Here is a 19,217-nt window from a genome sequence, read left to right as displayed (position 1 = left end):
CTTGATATTGTAGTCCACTCATACGTCATAACCTCTAGTAGTCTCCTCATCCAGCGGTTCCAACACCAAAACTTTAAAAATTCATAACTTTTGCATCGATTGTCCGATTTTCTTCAAACTTTCACTGATGTGTTCTACTAATGTTGCTGCTTTCACTCAATCCACATTGTTCTTGGGGTTTATCTTCCCTTTAATCATAGTTAACCCAGGGAGGTGGAATGCTATTTGTAGTTTTTATGTCAATCACATGCCAATCACAACTTCTTTATTTATAATTATTATTATTCCAAGATGGATTTGAAATCGATGAGAAAGTTTGACAAAGACGTGTCTTCTTGGTCACCGTGCATGCTAAAAGAATTAAATAGTATGTGCACAAACAACATTTTTGGCTATTTAGCTCCGTGGGAAACGTGTGTGGCGAATGCTCGCGTGGTGTTGGGATCGGATCAACAGTCACAGATCTCATTTGATCGGTAAGTTAATCCATCGAAGTTATTTATTGTAAACCAGTTAAATCGAGGTAAAGTAATACCATGATACGTCGATTATATTGTATACCTGATGAGCGCTATGCATTTGTTTCAATCTTGGACTCGGAGGACGGGGTTGCGATGTAAGTAGTGATACACGCGAATCAGTCAGTACAGTCCCACTCGTTCAGTTTTTTGTGTGTGTCATTTGACAGTGGAGGGGCCGAATTCGAAGTAGATCTATACCGGTATAAAATTACAACGTCGTATTAACACAAGAGCGATAATTATATCACTTTAATTCTGCTGGGACCACTAAATTATAAATAATGGGTAGTCATATTGCCGTCATATTTTCATTGAGATAAACTGCAGACTAATACACCTCACCTGTAAATCCTAGCAAGAATAGAATAGGGAAAAGCAATGGATGGACCTAGCGCGAGGCTAACTATACACAGCCCTGTCGCTGTACACAAGTGTAAGTCGCGACAGCTTAGCGCACGGGGTCTGGTCGGGCTAGCGCGAGGCATGTCATATTGCATGTTGATCATGTTGATTGACCATTGTTGACGTAACTTGTAACCTGCGTGGCTGCGGGTGCTGTTCGTTATTCCGAAGGTTCGATATTCCGCAGGTTCATTATTGCAAAGATCTGTTAATCCAAAACACGCAAATTCCCTTTACTATAGGACCTACCTAACGTTAGAGGTTCGTTAATCTGAAAATGAAAAAGGGTTCGTTAATCCGAACGTTTGTGCCATTGTGGCGTTATTCCGAAGGTTCGTTATTCCGAAGATTTGTTCATCTGAAAATGAAATTCGGAAAAACGAACCTTCGGAATAAGGAATTTTTGGACTGAAGAGCCTTCGGAATAACGAACCTTCTGAATAATGAGCTGTAACCGTGGCTGCAGTGTCACAACACAATATTTAGCAGGGGGTCATCTTTCCTACCAAGAACCATAAAAAGGACTGGAACAGCCTTCCAGAGGAAGTAGTGGCTGCTCCAACCCTTGACACATTCATGTCAAGGGTCAGCAAGTAACAAACCATCACTGACACTGGGCATTGTTTTGTTTTTTTAAATAAGAGGGGGAAAAATTGTGCAGTGTAAATAGCAGCTTTGAAGGTCAACGCAGGACAGGTCAGGCTTAGTCTGCATCCCTAGTGCCATGATAATCAACCTATTGATTGTGGGCATCTTCGGCAAGACAAGACAAGACTTTGTGTTGATGTTATTTGTGTTGTGTCTAGTGTCTACACTTTGTAAATGTGGACTCAAGAGTAGAATCTGTAGTAGAAGACTAGAGAGAATGTATAGAAACTGAAATGAATCAGAAAATCACATATGGGATGCATATACGGTATTAAACTGGATTTGTCATAAATCAGTTGGCAATATTAATGAATGTTTGTCATCGACCCCATGATGATTCATCAGACATCACTGTCATCAGCTTCTCTTGAGTCTTCTTGTATGGCATGGACTAACGTTAGAACTGGACGCTCTAGAATCTAGAGTAAAACACCCTGTTTGCAGCAGCCTTTGTACAGGGTGCCTATTTGTGGCAGGAGCCATTTTATTCATTGATGAAAAGGCCGAATTGGGTGTAACTTCCCATAACACTTGCGAGTAACTCCTGCTTGTGTTCTGAAGTGGGACTAGATAAGCTCACAGTCACATTAAAGGTAGGGAATCCATTACCAGAAGAGAGTATCATTTTAGAAACTCCCATTAAGTATTGAAAGTGGAAGGTAACATTTAGTACATTTTTATTGACTGTTAGATTTTGAATTGAATTTTTTTCGGGGCTCACCGTAAATTCCAGTACATTACTAGGCTACCTTTGCAGACCCATGCACTGCATGTGTGTCCATTATGTATATTTTGTGAAGAAAGTTCATCAAAACTTACAAACATTTCTATATACATTCTTGCCACACACTCTATATGTTGTTACATCAGCTCTTATACTTTTAGATTTGTGTTTATAGATAAAAAAAAAAAAATACAGAAGACTGCAACAAAAAGGCTTAAGTGTGGCTGACACACAGAACTACTTAGTAGTTGAGTTTTGTGCATTATTCAAATTGTAGGTAACTGTTGACTTCCAAATTTCTCAGCAGTGGCCTAAACAAGTCCCCTGAGGTTCATATTTAATGTTTTGCTGCATTTTGGGAGGTCTGTAAAAGGTATCCCCTACCTTTAATGTTCATTAGCTGTTTTATTGATGAATGAAAGTACCCCTGCCAGAAATAGACACCCTGCTGCATACAGCCAGGGTTGTTTACTCTAACTCAGTTCTGTGTTACTTTGACTTTGTTGCTCTTCATTCCTGGATCATTGACTTTTGAATAACTTGAAGCACAAACTTCAAAGACAAAGGTCTGTTTCTTGTTTGGTTGACTCTTTTGACCAGCTTACTTTATAGCTCTGTTAATTGCCTGTCCAAAATTCCCTCTTTCTCTTTGCTTCAATGACTAGATCTACTTAGATCTAGGCCTTAGCCATTTCAGCGATAGCAACATAGAAATGGTCAACAAGGAGCTAAGCAGGATGCCCCAACTGCATCAACAGATCCTGCATACATGTGTATAAAGGTCAGAGCTCAGACTTCCATAGGACAAGAAATAGAAAACTACTTGGTAAAGATATCTAACTTTGTCTTAGATATATAAATGATGATGGTTAGCTTGATAATATGCTGAATGCATCCAGGAAAATTGCTTCCATCAATTTCAAGATGACTTTGTCTTCATGAGTTCAAGTGATTTTTCTCATACATAATAATAGGCCTTCCAAGTGAGTCTTCGCCGTGGCAACTGCATCAGTTTTAGCTGGTTGGGCTTCTCCCGTCTACTCATGTTTGCCAGGGATGGCTGAGTAACTGCTATTCCGTCACGTCAGACTGTCTTCCACCAAGGATAGAGTATCTTGAGTAGTGACCGTGATGAGCAGCGGGGATTTGAAGAGGAAGTCTGTTGGGGAAGGCGAGGACACCAGAGATGCAAGCAAGAAGACCAAGATGTCTTTCAGCCTCGGATTGAAGAAATCGTCTGATGGATTGAAAAAGACATCCGTTCAGCAGGAGGAGGATGGAGATTCTGTGAAAGAGATTGCGGGGAAGCGCATCATGAAGATAGCCCCTGTTTCGATGAAGCTCAGCACCGTGGTAAAAGTTCGCCCCTCAGTCTTTTTTACTCACACTCATGCATTCATATTTCTTTATTTTCCCTGCCCCTCCCCCATCCTTTTGTAATCTTCTCTCTATGATAAACAGGTTTCTATTGCTATGCATACATTGCTATGCATCCTTTTTATTTATTTTTTTTGTGTGTGGTTTTTTTTTTTTTTTTTATACAGAACCGCAGTTGTACATTCATTAGAGTCTGACTCAGTTGACGGCTTGCCAACTCCGCAAATTTTGCTCAAAAGTGCACTGCTGCATAAACTGATCCGTAAATCATGATATGCCACAGTACATTGAAATAAGCCAAATAGCCAGAGCTTTGTCATCAAATTTGCATCATGGCATAGCCAGTGATTTTCTCTGCAACTTTGCCTGTACTGCATTTCTAGCATAAAGTTACAGTCAGTTTCAAAATGATGTGGCACGCAGGGCATTTACACCATGGTACACAAAGAGTTTTTAAACCACACTGGACAATGTACTTACAGTTTATTCATAACACATGTAAAACGTACCATGAATTAAAGTGCCAACAAGTCATGAATGCTATGTCAGTAAAGTGGGAATTCAAGAATCTCTCAAGTAAACTTGTGAGTCTAAAATTCCTCCAGAATTGGTTGAAGTAATAGTTCTCCCTTAGTAGGTATGCCCTTGCTATGACCATTGATACAAAATAAAAATGTATTTTAGATACCAGGTAATCACAAAGAGCTCTTCCTTCAGGTCAGAATAAGATGGTTTTTAGCCTCTGCCCCAGAGTGCGCTAGAGGCATTATTTTGGGGGTTGCCCATCTGTTTGTCTGTCCAGCCATCTGTCCCACATCTTGTTATTGCAATTTAAGATAAACCGCCAAACAGATTTTCTTCGTGCTTTGCGAGATGGAGATATGCTTTTCAGATCTTGGGCAAAGTCCCTTGAGGGGATCCAAGGTCAAAGTTCACTGGACATTGGGTAGAAATGACTTTTTTTCTGTTGTAAATTTCGCCTACGAATGTCTAGTGATAAATCATTTTGGTAGAAAGGGTAGAAGTACAGAGACAATTATTTCCATGAAATGATAGTGGTGTATAAAGGTCAAAGGTCACTACTATCTGAGCTCAAAAGTGTCAATTCCAGTCATTACTTGTACAGTTTGGAATCCAATGGTAGCATGAGTTTGCAGATCAGGGTAGATAAATGAATTGTCAATTATTTCCAGGAGCCTGAGAGTGGTAATAGATTAAAGATGAAGGTCAAAAGGCACTGTACTTTTATAGTTGAAAATGTAAATCCTTATTCTTATGCTAGAAGTAGTAGAAATGTCTATATTTTTTATGGGAAGGATATGAATATCAACAACTAATGGCTAGGACAAAAGGTCAAAGGTGACTAAAAGATTAGCTACACATTTTTTATTTTCTGGTCATGAATTCCACCCAGTATAAGTTCAGTAATGATGTTATTTGGTGTATTAAATGGATAGAAATGAGTTGAAAAATAATGTTCCTACAACTGTATAAAGTACAGAAAGGGTTAAACATCAATCTTCTATCCATGGTCTACTAGATCATTTAGCTTCATCAAAATATTTATTTAAACAAAGGGCCATGTTTCTTCTGGCAGATACAGTGCTTGCATGAGAAACAGAGTTATTCCAGTTGAATGTGCCCAACATTGAAAATTCTACCAGTTTGTTTGTTTGTCTGTTTGTTTGCTTATTTTGAACAACAATCTGAAAGCAATGACTAACATTATACTAGACCAAATCATTTTGATATCCATTAGGAGAGCTTTTCACCAAAATTGAAAAAAAAAAAATCATAAACAACATGAATGAGGAATTCATGACTTCGAAAAAGGTCACAGGAAGTTTGTGGATTTATACAACCACCTCTGATTTGTGGCAATGTTTCTTTGTCATAGATTACTAGTTATGCCTCCGCCACGAAGTGGTGCCGGAGGCATTATGTTTTCGGGTTGTCCGTCCGTCCATCCTTCCATCCGTCCTTCCGTCTGTTCGTCCGTCCTTCCGTCCATCCGTAATGAATTTTGTGGACAGGGTAACTATCAAAACCTTTTGAGGTATCTTAATGAAACTTGGCATGTATGTGTATTAGGGGGTGAAATTGTGCCTATCAACTTTTGGGTGCACGTGCTCAAGGTCAAAGGTCAAAAGGTCAAGGTCAAATACATAAGATTTCACTATTTCCACCATATCTATGCAATGCCTGAAGATATTTTCTTGAAATTTAGTGTATACATGTATTACCAAATTAAGATTCTCTGGTGAAAATTTTGGGTCATGAAGTCAAAGGTCAAAAGGTCAAGAAAAAATATTAAAACTTCACCTTTTTTCTCTTTCCTTGGAAATTGTTCAAGGTATCTTCATGGAACATACTATATATGGGTAATTCCATTAAAAAGGGTCCCACTAGTTAAAATGCCCCTTCTACATTTGCTTCATATTGTCATTGCTTAAAAATTGCATACCCTAAATCAATTTTACTTCTGAATACTCTTATTCAGGTAAGTATCTTCCTTTTCAAAGTAAAATATAGAAATTGCTTCTTCAAATTTCCACATGAATTTTGACAAAAAGTGCAAAATCACAATGTTTTTGGGCAAAATTGTGTGACATTTTATTGTAACACCAGTTAAACAGATTTACATTTTGTTTGTGGATTAAACTCCATTTTAAGGGGTCAAAAATGATAAAAGACGAGCAAATTTTAAACACTATAAATATAATTTATGCATCAATTGATACACGTTTGCGCATGTAAATCCCAAGAAAGACGTTTCACGTGTAAGTTTTGGTGTCCCCATAATTGCTTACACGAGAAACCTTAATTTATGAGTGGTGAACTGTTTGTTGTTATTTTGTTAGCAATCACATAGTTTAAAGATTTCAAGAGAAAATTGGGGTAAAATAAATAAATTTGAAAAAAAGACCAAATTATAATTTTCACACATGTGGCTTTGGTGTCCCCCTGAATATTACGTCGGGGCACAGTGATAGCTAATTTTTTGTGCCTTATCACAACAGTAATTGCTCCTCATTGGCATATTTTACAATGTAGCTGTGGTTTCTTTGTAACAGGTATCAAAAATTGACCACTCTATTAATTTGAAAAAAAAAATGCAAAAATAATATTTGGTGTCCCCCTTACACGAGAAACATTGAAGAATCTTTTTCCTGGCCAAAAATAGGGGTATTGTCATTTTTTCAATAGTATAGTTAATTTCTTACTTCAAAATAATCACTTCTATTGAAACAAACATAGAACTAGTTTGAAATATGTGGTAAGATGCCAAAATGGATGGTTCACCGTGTAAGGGGGATACCAATGGTGTCCCCTTTACATGGTGAACCAGTTTTTCCCCATACACTGCAATATGGTATGCTGACTTCCTTCAATTTCAGTTTAGAATGTTAATTTTCAGTCAGTTTTCAAGGGACTTACTCAATATGAATGTTTTTTAAAGTTATGTTGAACAAAAATCTGATTTTCTGATTTTATTGGCAAAATAGGCATGTCACAAAGTGGGTCCCTATTTTATGGAATTACCCATATGCATGTACTGACTGGCAGTGATTATCTAGAGAATTTAGGGTTCATAGGGTCAAAGGTCAGGGGTCAAAGGTCAAGGGCAACACTTCAAAATTTTACTATAACCCTCATGTTTATGCAATGCCAGCAGGATTATTTTTTTTACACTTGGTGTATGCATGTATAACCTTACAGATATTCTCTGAAAAGTTTTTTTTCCCCTTTTTTTTTTTTTGCCTCAAAGGTCAAAAGGTCAAAGATCTAGTGAAAGTGCTGAACTAACTTTTTCCTCCATATCTCGGAAGTGGCTCAAGCTATCTTGAAACTTACTATTGTATATTTATGCATGTTCTGCCTGACAGTGATTATCTTATGAATTTTAGGGTCAAAGGCCAGATGAAAATAGTAACAATTTACTATTCAATACAGAAATTGCACCTTTTCTCCATACCTTGAAAATTACTCAATGCATAAATGTATGAATGGGTCAAAGGCAAGTTAAAGTCCTTTATAAATCCCCAAATACATGCTCTCCTATTCATCCAATTAAACCTACAGCTGTAGGTCAAGGAAGGTGAACATTCAACACATTTGTGACAAACTTGTCATTTTAATGTTTTGCCAATTTTGTGAAAATGTAATCACATATTGTCCACATGTACTATCTAGACCTATTAGGAGAATCATGCATTATGGCGGAGGCATACCAGTCGCCATAGTTTCTCATTTGCCTCTGAGGTGACATTTTCACACACACACACACAAAAAAAAAATAATAAAAATAATGATAATAATAGGGAGAAGAGAGAAAATCTATGGAGGGAACAATTTACTGCAGTTACAGGACTAAAACAATCTTGTTGGGGTCTTGTTTAGCTAGGTTCAGAGAGATCAGTTGAATCCAAGATTTAATATGAAACAGTTTTTCCGTAAGACTTTGCAGATTACTACATCTCTATGTGGCAATGCATGTCTTAGCAATGTCTCTTATGTACTTAGCAGACCACTGTATACTGCATTACATGATCAACTATTTAGAATGTCTACATTGGTCTTTTGAGCCACATCTTAATCGCTAAATGCTAATTGATGATACAAAACAGGACAAATATGGTACAAATTCTTGCACTGCACTGACAGCTGTATGCAAGTTGCTACATTTCTAAGTATTAATTTATGTTTGATTGCCTATCTGTCCCATCTCCCATCCCATGTAAATTCCTGTTCTTTTCATTCATTTTCACTCAATCTCTCCACAATGCAGAAGCCCAAAGAGCTAGAGAAAAAAGTCGCAAAGCCCAGCCGGTCTGTCGCCAAGGCATTCGCAGATGAGAGTGATGTGAGTTCTGTTTGGACCTCTTTCCTGTCAAGCAATGGACAGTCTGTGTGTTGTATGTTGTGTATCATTGTAAACATGGGTAAACAATAACCCAGTTCGGAGTTTCACTTTGCGTATGAGCAGAAAAAAAGGTCATTTGTACCAACAGGCATGTTGGTATTCACTGGGATAAGCATTTGTGATGTAATGATGATTCATTTCATCCGTATAAATGCTGCTTGCCAGCACATCCTCCTGACAGCAAAAGTAGTATTTGGCAATAGAAAGAGATTGTTAATACATTCAATGCAAAATAATGAAATGGATACTTTCCCATGTGTCAATTGATCGGATCGTTCTGGTCATGTGTTCTATGCAAGTTCATTTTTTATTTGAACAGGATTGATGAATCTCAAAATTGTTACATAAAGCTTAGTATGCATTATGTTGTTCTGAAAACAAGTGAAGTGCCCCTAACCGACTGATAAAAAAGAAAGGTCATTCGTACCAATGTGCCCATGAGCTAACTCCGAACTGGCTTATAAAGAGCTTTCAGGATGTTTAAAAAGTGGCATTTGTTTGAAATGAATGAATGAATGACTTGGGGGGAGGGGGGGGGTGTGGGAATGTGTCCATTGCACAAAGTATTGAGAACTCGTAGAATTCTGCATAGTTTCACACATTTTCTTGAAAGAATGATAGCAGTTGCAATCACACTCCCCAAGTGGAAGAGATGATGATATTGTGGCCCAACAGCAATACAGAAATATTGTCAAGATCATGTTTTGGGGTTTGTTGGGGTTTTTTTAGCTCACCTGAGCCGAAGGCTCAAGTGAGCTATTGCAGTCGTTCTTTGTCCGTCGTCTGTCGTGCGTCGTGAGTAAACTTTTTACATTTTCATTTTCTTTTTGAAAACCCCAAGACCGATTTTCACCAAACTTGGCAGATAGCATCCCTAGGGGGTTAGGATCTCAATTTGTTAAAATGGGCACCATGCCCCACCCAGGGGGCCCCCAGGGGGACCCAAACCCCCAAAATTAAGGTATCTTTAAAAATCTTCTGTAGAACCAGAAGTGATGGAGCTAAGTTAATACTATGAGTTAGTACATTGATAACTGTAGTTTCAAGTTTGTTCATGGCGGAATCAGGGGTGCCCCCCTTGGGACCCAGGGAAGGGGGGTGGGGAGGGTCCTAATGGGACCCAAATTGTACATTTTCGTGTTCTTCTAGAGAACCCCATGACCCATTTCACCAAACTTGGCAGGTAGCATCCCTAGGGGCATAGGATCTCAATTTGTTCAAATGGGCACTCTGTCCCACCTGGAGGGCCCCAAGGGGCTCAAACCTCCCAAAATTAAGGAATCTTTAAAAATCTTCTCTAGAATCAGAAGTGATACTGCTAAGTTAATGCTATAAGTTAGTACATTAATGACTGTAGTTTCAAGTTTGTTCATAGCAGATCCAGGGGTGCCAGGGGTAAATACATTATTATACACCACCTAGTGCATTTCATATTGACTTCTCCAACTCCACAGAGAGACAGTATATCTCTAGTGAAGTAAAATTGAATGATGGAGCATTAAAAGAGAGATCTGTGCAGAAAATAAAATTCTGTCCAATAATGATAATAGTAATAATGATAATAATAATTATGATTATAATCATAATAATAAAAAGCACTTAAAAGCGCTTAATACTGACATTTCTAAGCACATTAAAACAGAAAAAAATATTCTAAATACAGTATTGTGTACATATGATATAACAACAAAATTAGAGGATTGAGTAAATAGATAAGTTTTCAGCAATGATTTAAACTTATCAACACTTTCAGCCTTCCGAATATAAAGAGGGACTTTGTTCCAAAGTGATGGAGAAATAACAGAAAAAGCCCTATCACCATAATGGGTACAGATATGGGGACCATGTGATATTTGCAGAGTAGAGGAAGAACGGAGAGAACAGGTTGAAGTGGAGGGGCGGAGAGGAAATCAAGTCTTTAAGATAAGATGGGACAAGACTATTACATATTTTATAAATAGTGACAAGGATTTTTTAAAAATAAAATCATTTGCGAAGTGAAACAAAACTGAGATAATGTTTGCGTGAGCTGGACAAGCAATTTCACCTTTAATTCACATAGAATATGGAGTATAATATCTTATCATCCCTCGTAACCTTACCCAAGCGATCATGTGACTGCAGGGTTGTTTTTAGAGCACTCCTTGATTGTTTTGTCAACAAACAGACTTAGACTATATTTTTCTTTAATTTCATACAGGAATTGACTTCCTTTGTCTAAGAGGATGTGCTGGAACTTAATCTTCCTGATATATTTTTAGCACTGTCGTGAGAGCGGTCTATTTTTTTTTTTTTTTTCGCTTTCCAGGACACCAACTACCATGTCTAGTGACCTTTCACACTCGCACAAACACATGTACAGATTATGTGGAGGAGGTGCAACGAGACACGAGTAGTATATTCATACGACTTTGACTGCTGTTTTTAGTGTTTGCATACGATTACACGTTAGGTGACATTATGACATTCAAACTAGGGACCTTCCTCCTTCCATACGTGGTACAGTGCTCATCCGGGAACCCCACATAGGTGCAACAAAACTTGATTAACAAATATTTCATGTGCTATTCCCACCGCTCGGAACCATTAAGCACTTTATCAAGACAAATTCTGGCTGAAACACTTCCAGTCTCCATCAAAAATATAAAAAAATTATGAGTAAATTCTTAAAAATAACCACAAGGATTTCATTTCCTTACCATAAGGATTATTTTCTAACCAACTCCAGGTAGATTACACATGTATGCCAGTTGCACAGTATAAACATTTGCCGTTACACAGTACGAGGTGCATTGTATAGTGCAGGTGGTCACATTAAGCGTCATCAGCTTTTACAGTACTTTAATATGCTCATACCACACCTTCAGTGCAATGCGGAGAGTCACGTTCCCCACATGTGGCCAATATTCTCCCCCTTTGTGCATAGCATGCATGTAGTGTGTGTGTTTGCACATGACCGACAGCGAAGAAGGAGGCATGAATATGAGAAAAATTGTGTTCGTCACAAACACTGTCATTGGAATGTGCATGTTGTTAACACATACTAGAGTTGGCAATACTGCCTCTTTCTCTGCATTGATTTGGTCATAGGCATCGTGACTTCATATGTACAGTACGGTACTGTGAACTCTTAAAAAGGTTCATTTTGTGGATCAAATGAATGAAGGTTTGTTTTGATGATGCATTTGCCAAAATTATGAGACTGCTGTGTCTTTTTTTTTAATCACTGTTTTGTGTCTGCATGTCGAAGTGTGTGTACTTATTTGCTGTGGTTATCAGTTGGTCCGGGTTTAATAAATGTGCATGGCTAAGTGTGATGCCCACGTACAGGAATTCATGTTGTGTGGTTTGCAATAGCAGCCACCGCTTAAGTGGGAGTACCACTTAAACAGGAGAAAAAACTTGTCTCCTAACCCCTCCCAATTTAGCGGTGACCACTGTACTGTGAGAGTTCTGTCCATTAACCCTTTTACCTCCTGAACCACCCTGGTCAGCCCCTCATGACTTTCACTGGACCAGCCCTTGGACTGCCTTGAAGCACATGTGTATTTGTGTAAGATTGTTTGTCTGTAGGGTGCAGTGTATGAAAATGTGCACATGCGTGGGCGGGTGTTTGTATGTGTGTGTGTGTGCTGGTTTCACACTACCCTGGCACTTAATCTCCATAAATACACAATCAGTTTGTCAAACACATCGTAAAATTTCAGGCTGCTGTCAGTTCAGTGGAGGTTGATATAGCAAAAAAGCTCTATAATAAACTCCAAATGTGTATTATCATAAACACCCAATATGTGTATTATTTTATTAGAGTCATTTTTTTTTTTTACATCACTGCCCTTTAATGTCATCAAAATAGCAGGGCAAAAGAAAAACTGAAAACGATTCAGTGTGATCCCGGATCTATTGGACTAATTGCATTTTCCTACATTAGTGGTTAGCTGTGGCTCTACTTCCAGTTTCACATCATAGCTCTGCTGCTCTCTTGTAATTTCTCTGTCATTTTATGCTTGTTTTGTTTTGCGTTCGAGAGTTGTAACTCCAGTGTGTGTGTTGTTGTTATTCTTTCTTTCTTTCTTTGTGAGCAGGAAGAGGAAGAGGATATGCCCCCTGAGGCCAAGATGAGAATGAAGAACATCGGCAGGTGAGATGCAGTTATTAAAGGGGGAAATCCAGTCCAAATATAAGTTTATAGTCTGATAAGGAAGAGTGAAATATTACGAGTTCAACAAAATTTTGATCGAAATCGGGTGAGAAATAAGGAAGTTATGACATTTTGAAGTTTCACTGATTTTTCAGGAAACAGTTCTTGAACACTTAATATGAATATGCAAATGGCAAAGTGAGCATGTCATCCCATCACCACTTGCCATATAGTTTGTACATAAGATTTTGAAATTTCAAGCATTTCATTCAAACGCATTTACGCCCAAGACTCAAAATCCTAGATCTAATTGATCACTATTCTGAAGTTACTCAACCAGGAATTACAATATGTTTTAGACGTCTATGACAGAAACATTGAATTTTCATCATTTTTGTACACGATCAATGGAAAATTATGAGGTTATGACATGGCTAGCTCACTCATTTACTCATTTGCATATTCATATCCACTGCGCAAGAACTGTTTTGCAGAAATTAGCAAAACTTCAAAATGTCATGACTTCCTTATTTTTCATCTCATTTCAGTCAAATTTTTACCATTGAACTCATTAAGATTTTACTTTTTTTTATCAGATTAACTTATATTTGGACTGGATTTCCCCTTTAACTCATCAATGCTCCAAAGCCACACTTTATATGGTTTGAGGATGTTTTTGTTTTTTCACAGTTTCTATCATTCATTTATGGTGTATCATTTAAGAAGAACTTCAGTAAATATGCTTACATATTTGAGTCCTTTTGTGTTCATATGCATAGTTGTTTTACTTGCAGAAGTACAACAAAAACAAAACAAAACAAAATCACTAAATTTCCAAATTCATGCTTCTATTGGCAACCAGTTTGTAGATAAAAGTTCCTTTGTCACCTTTGAAATGAAACATTTTCTACACTTCTTCCATTTTTCTTTTTTTTTTCTTTTTCTTTTTTTTTTTTTTTTTTTGTAGAGACAATGAATTGAACCATTTAGGTTTATTTTTAACCTAATCGTTCTCCAGCTACAAAAAGTATGTAAAGATTGTATATAGATGATAATTTTGTGGCCTGAATTTTTTCTTCACTGTATAACAAAATTTCATTACAATCTTGTTTGTTATAATGGAAGTGCACTGTATAGTGATAGCATGTGATGCTTCATCATTCCCTCATTTTCCAAGCTCTGATCAGCTTTTGATTCGCCATGTGCCATTCTTCTCGTCTAATTATAGTGTGTTTATGAAATTCAACTCTGACATCGCATAGAATTACACTCTTAAGTGCTCTTGAGAGGTGGTCAGTGTACTTAAGTAAGTCAACTTGTCTTACATCCTCACCGCAAAATATGGCTGTAGGTAACTGTCGGCAAAAAATAGCCCTGGGAAGGTATGTTTACCTACTGCTCCAATAAAAATACGGTCCACTGGATCCGTGTAGTCAGAAATGAGGCTATGAACTGTGCCTTAACAAAGTTGTGACTGCTACGTTAGTCGATTTCATGTGGATAACGCTGCACAAAAGGAACCAGCGAGACTCTGTAAAATGTCAGCCGCGGCAGTAGACAGAAAAATCTGTCTGTCCGGAAGAGTCCTTTATCATTTTTTTTACTTGATTGGCTCCCCTCCGTAGGGGATTCCGTGAAGCCAGACGCAGTCTCCACAGAACGTATCCCCGACGACCAGATACAGATCTTTTGGTCAACCGCGGCAGATACATGTATTCCATTTCTGTGTCGTTGGATGTGGGTGGACCAAGGCTACGGGTTCAGTGTCGGCACTGATTTTCGCCCACCATGCTGAATCTTCCCCATAGGCCCCTTTCAAATCCCCTCTATCTCGAGTTTGTCTCGCAGTTTTTAATATTTGGCCGATACTGCAGCCAGTTTTTGACGGTTTGTACTGCACAGACTGAACACCTGAGCTCCTTTGCAACTTTACGAACAGTTTGAGCTATACCTGGCATGATTTACCACGTCCATCACTACCTTTTCAATTTTTGTTTTGCTGTGTCCACTGCGGAATGCCAATCCATTGTATTGGAAGCACCTTTTCTGCGAACTCTGTGGACGCGATGTTTTTGTTGTCTATTTCTATCTGTGGGCACTCGAGATAATGAACGCTTCCTTGTTATTCTGTGGGCATCAGGTGTCCCCTGTATCTGCCTTCAAGAGCGTCATCTTACAGAAACGTGCATCAGTTTTGCTCACATCTCCCTGAAGCAAACAAAATTTTTAGTCTCTCACCAGGATATCAATCCTCTCGCGGTGCGTTTCATCTTCAGCCAATTGCAACTCGAGGTCGTTGACCTCCTGCGATCTCCGTCCAATTATGACAGCAGAGGTGGTAGTTTTGAATTGAACATGGAATGACTCGAGAGCTATTGGCTATTAAACACATACTGTACCCAGAGAGAAGGTAGAAATTAGAAATTGTGTCCTGTGATTCAGTTTGTACGGCAGTAATTTCCTTCATTTTTATCTCGCAACCATTCTACATGGGAAAAAACGAAATCATAATCTCTCAGTACCTAGGTACAGGCTACTCCTGTTATAACGAAGTCCTTGGAACAGGCAGTTTGCTTTTGTTTCTTATATTGAAATTATGTTAAAGCCAAACAATACAGTTCACAAAGATACATGTTTGTATAAAGGCAATAATTCTAGGACCTGAATTTTTACTTTGTTGTATAAAGGAGAGTTTGTTATAACCACGTTCATTTTACCAGGAGCACACTGTATATACCTTTTTTCTCTTCCTCTCTCTCTTTCTCCCTCTTTCTCTTAGTTTTTCTCTATGTCCATCTATCCACCGGCATATCTATGTAAATACAGTGCACTCCCATTATAACAAACACGGTTATAACGAAATTCCGCTTACAACAAAATAAAAGTTTAGGCCGTAACATTATCTGCTCTATGTCTTTTATTGTTTATTTGTTCGGTTATAACAAATTCGATACCACGAAAGAAAATTGCCGGTTCCGAGGACTTTGTTATAATGTGAGTCCACTGTACATTTAAGTGACAAGCTGTAGGGAAAAACATGAGATACATTGTTTTCCACAATATGAATTTAATTACAGTTGAACCTCTCGTATCCGGACAAGTCGGGACCGGGGCTCATCCGGATAAGGGATTTGGCCGGATACGGGAGACTCAATGCTTTATACATGTACATACATACACATGTACTGATGTAGCCCATTGTAGTACCACATGTAGTAATGTGTATACTGCAACCTTTTCATTGTTACACTCAGTAACAGACCCCAACATAGAGGTTCGTGTTTGCAAGAATGAAATCATTTTCTTTTATAAATTCTTGGGATGATTTACCTAAATAATTATTAAGAAATGTATCAAGTATATGTAAATCATGTGTGTTTGTGTAGGAGTTCTCAAGGAGTTGGGAATCCCCCTTTCCTTCCGTAATTATTAAAAAAAGATAAAAAAATCACGGCGAGATTGCGTCCGGATAATAGAGAGATCCGGATAAAGGGAGGCCGGATAATAGAGGTTCAACTGTACCAAGTGAATAGACCATTTCTGTAATGTATTACAATTCATGGATGCTTCTTTTCCTGCGGCCTCATATTGGAATAAAACATTTCATTCACTTGTTCCCTCCGATTAAGTTCCTTGTAGGCAGGAATTCACTTCATCGTTGCGAGATAGGGCAAGCCTCCGGCATGCTTTGTGGTTGTTAAGGGCAATTTTTGTGAAAAAGACACCATATAGAATTTAAATACATTACTGAAACAGTCTATATTGTCAGCGAATGCTTTCAGCACCATATGCGAAGATGTCTGTAACATTCTGTCAATCATCAGCTCAGTGCTCTTTTTCTGTCATCATTTCCCCTCGCAGAAACACGCCCACATCGGCCGGTCCCAACTCCTTCAACAAGGGAAAGATGGGATTCTGCAGCCCCTCGGCAAAGTGGAAGGTCCAGAATCTGAAGTCGGAGGCAGAGAAACGGGAAGAGGAGAAGGGGAAATCATAGCATTCCTTTCTGTGAGAGAAAGAGAGAGAGAGAGAGAAACATATGTGTATGTGAATATGTTTTGTGTGAGAGAATGAGAGATGAGAGAGAAAGAGATGCTTTCTCCGTATTGTTCAAAGAATTATGGTTGGTGCGTACTTGCGTACATTTGTATGAAAAATGTGTGGTTTATACATTAAGCTCCGAGGAGGATTCCCGAAATCTATCGTCATCAGACGTCATTAACAATCTGACGTGGTGCATCAGCAGTTTGACGTGACATGTACTTCTACGTTCCTGTACAAAGATCGCTAGAAGATCAATAATTTTTTCTAAAATGGCTGGCCACGTGTTTCCATGTGTGTGAGTGGAAATGCTTTGTATATTATGTGTCTTTCTTTCTGTCTGTGTAAAATATATTCAGCGGTCAGAATCTGAATTTTTTAAGCCTTTAGTCAATTTGAAAGAAAAGTATGAAGTCATAAAGTGAAAATTGATACAGTTCCCCGACCTCCACCCCAACTACCATGTGTTAGAATCATTTACTGTATTGCTTCTCAGATTGAGTGTAGGCTCTTCCGCAAGGGAAAATATTTTATTGCATGAAAACAGTAATGCCAAGCAAGAGATACGAGAATGATTTAGAGTACAATTCTCCACCTTGCTCTAGTAGACCTTGATGAATTGAGTAAAGGGCAGATAAACAGAATTTTTGGAATTTCATTAGAATTAAACATAAAATAATTGTTTTGTGAAATATCAATCATTAAAATTCCATAACTTTCTCATCATAGTACTCCTCTGTTTTGCATGTAAAGTACAGGAGTTTGATTGATCTCAAGTATTTTTTCTTCCTGTCTCCACAAGATATGTCATAGATATCGTTTCTCACACATCTACAAAGAAAGAGAGTGTCAGATTCCTCATACAGATTGAGAAAAACGAGAGTGTCCTGGTTTATTTATTGGTTTTTATTTGTTTTTGGGGTGTGTTTTTTTTAATTTACAAAACCAATGGAAATTTGTATGTAAGATGTTTTAGTTTCCAGAAAGAAATTTCTCAAAGGATGCCATGCAGTGATGGCTGTGAGGATATATGGCTGACATTGAAATTGTCATAACATGGATGGTATTTAAGAAATTCTGTCAACATTTTGCTTGCTTGTTTCTTCTTCTTCTCCTTCTCCTTCTTCTTCTTCTTCATCTTCTTCTTCTTCTAGCCAATTTATCTTTTTATCTTTTAAGTAGATATGGCTTTCATAGGCCACTCCTGTTCTTTATATGTATTTGTGGCTGTTGAAAGACTTGAATAGCAGGATCCACTGCACCAAAGAATGCAATAAATGCTGGCCTTCAACAGATGCTTGTTCACCCAAAAGTCTTACTTTGCTCGTGATCAGGCTGAAATATGCTTTTCATTTTCACTGTATTACAATGCCATCTGTAAGCATGAAAGTAACAGCCATGGTGTTTGGAGTTTGCTCCCTGATCAATTATTTGTGCTCAGTGGCTGTGATTTAGTCCGCAATACAATGTAATTATAAATTTAATCTGAAAGTTCCAACAAGCAGGAGATCCCACCAGCCAACACAATGATTATGAAAATGACTTTCTCTTGATATTACACATTGAAATTGCTTATTTTTCTATGAAATCAATAGATTGAAATGAATTGAATTGAATTGAACTGAATTGGAAATTGAAACCATTTGTTAAGGTGACTGGATAGTGCATCCAGTACATGGTGATTTGTTTGTTTGTTTGTTTGTTTGAATACATATAGTCATGAAGGGCTGGTGGCCTTTGTAGGTGTGTTGTTGCAGTGTGGACAATTTAACTTCAGGTATGTGTCTGGGGTTATGTAATGTAATTTCAATCTCTTACCAAAAGCAGTCAACTGCTATTCCATTCTGAGTAATGGTAACTGAGAATTAGGGATCGAGATTAAATTTGATGAGTACATGTAGTAGGCCTATGTGATCATGAAGGTTCATTTAAGGAGTCTGCATGTGATTTAGGACTTGAGACTAGCCCAAGATGTGCTCCACATGAAGTGTTGTTCATCTTTAAGATTTACGTACATGTATACCATGTGTGTATTTTGAAGTTTTGGAAATGTGTGGGCAAGCCCTTCAGTATTCACATTAATAGAGTTCATGTAGTAATAAATACAGCGTACATTTGTCCTTGGCCATGTAATCTGCAATTCTTGTCAATGCAAGTCATTGAATATAATAATGTTCTGCATTGTACTTCCCAGAATGTCTTTGAATGTTGAGCTTTCCTCTTACATATTGTATTCATTGGTGACAACATGTACTCTTATGAGAGAGTTCTGGAGAAAAATTTGTGTAGAACAGAGACCTCCTCTTGACTTTCATTTTGAATACTACAGCGTAATTTCAATTGACAGGTTTGCTGTCTTGTAAGTACATGTACTCTCTAAAAAAAAAAATTAGTGAAAATATTCACTCTTACAAAAAGTGAATTTAGAGTGAAATTGGA

At 37.9% G+C, this 19,217-nt stretch overlaps 1 protein-coding gene across 2 annotated transcripts; it reads left to right on the top strand.

Moving 5' to 3' along the window:
- The first annotated feature begins 436 nt into the window (after positions 1-436).
- Positions 437-17,904, top strand: LOC140242541 (PEST proteolytic signal-containing nuclear protein-like). 2 transcript variants are annotated; one of them, XM_072322279.1, is made up of 5 exons: positions 437-476; positions 3,270-3,648; positions 8,462-8,536; positions 12,682-12,737; positions 16,599-17,904. In XM_072322279.1, exons 2-5 carry the CDS (start codon positions 3,427-3,429, stop codon positions 16,732-16,734), a joined length of 489 nt encoding a protein of 162 aa, XP_072178380.1. In that variant the 5' UTR covers positions 437-476; positions 3,270-3,426; the 3' UTR covers positions 16,735-17,904. The 2 variants fall into 2 exon arrangements, with proteins under 2 accessions (XP_072178380.1, XP_072178381.1); XM_072322280.1 differs by lacking the exon at positions 437-476 and adding an exon at positions 593-616.
- Positions 17,905-19,217: the final 1,313 nt, after the last annotated feature.

Source organism: Diadema setosum, chromosome 19 (genome assembly GCF_964275005.1).
Source record: "Diadema setosum chromosome 19, eeDiaSeto1, whole genome shotgun sequence".
Taxonomy (NCBI): domain Eukaryota; kingdom Metazoa; phylum Echinodermata; class Echinoidea; order Diadematoida; family Diadematidae; genus Diadema; species Diadema setosum.
This window is presented reverse-complemented; position numbering and strand designations above follow the sequence as displayed.

Excerpts from the sequence above, each read along its gene's own strand:
- LOC140242541 (XM_072322279.1), top strand. The coding sequence starts at position 3,427 with ATGAGCAGCGGGGATTTGAAGAGGAAGTCTGTTGGGGAAGGCGAGGAC. Across the intron at positions 3,649-8,461 it reads CGATGAAGCTCAGCACCGTG|AAGCCCAAAGAGCTAGAGAA; the intron begins GTAAAAGTTCGC and ends TCCACAATGCAG. Across the intron at positions 8,537-12,681 it reads CATTCGCAGATGAGAGTGAT|GAAGAGGAAGAGGATATGCC; the intron begins GTGAGTTCTGTT and ends CTTTGTGAGCAG.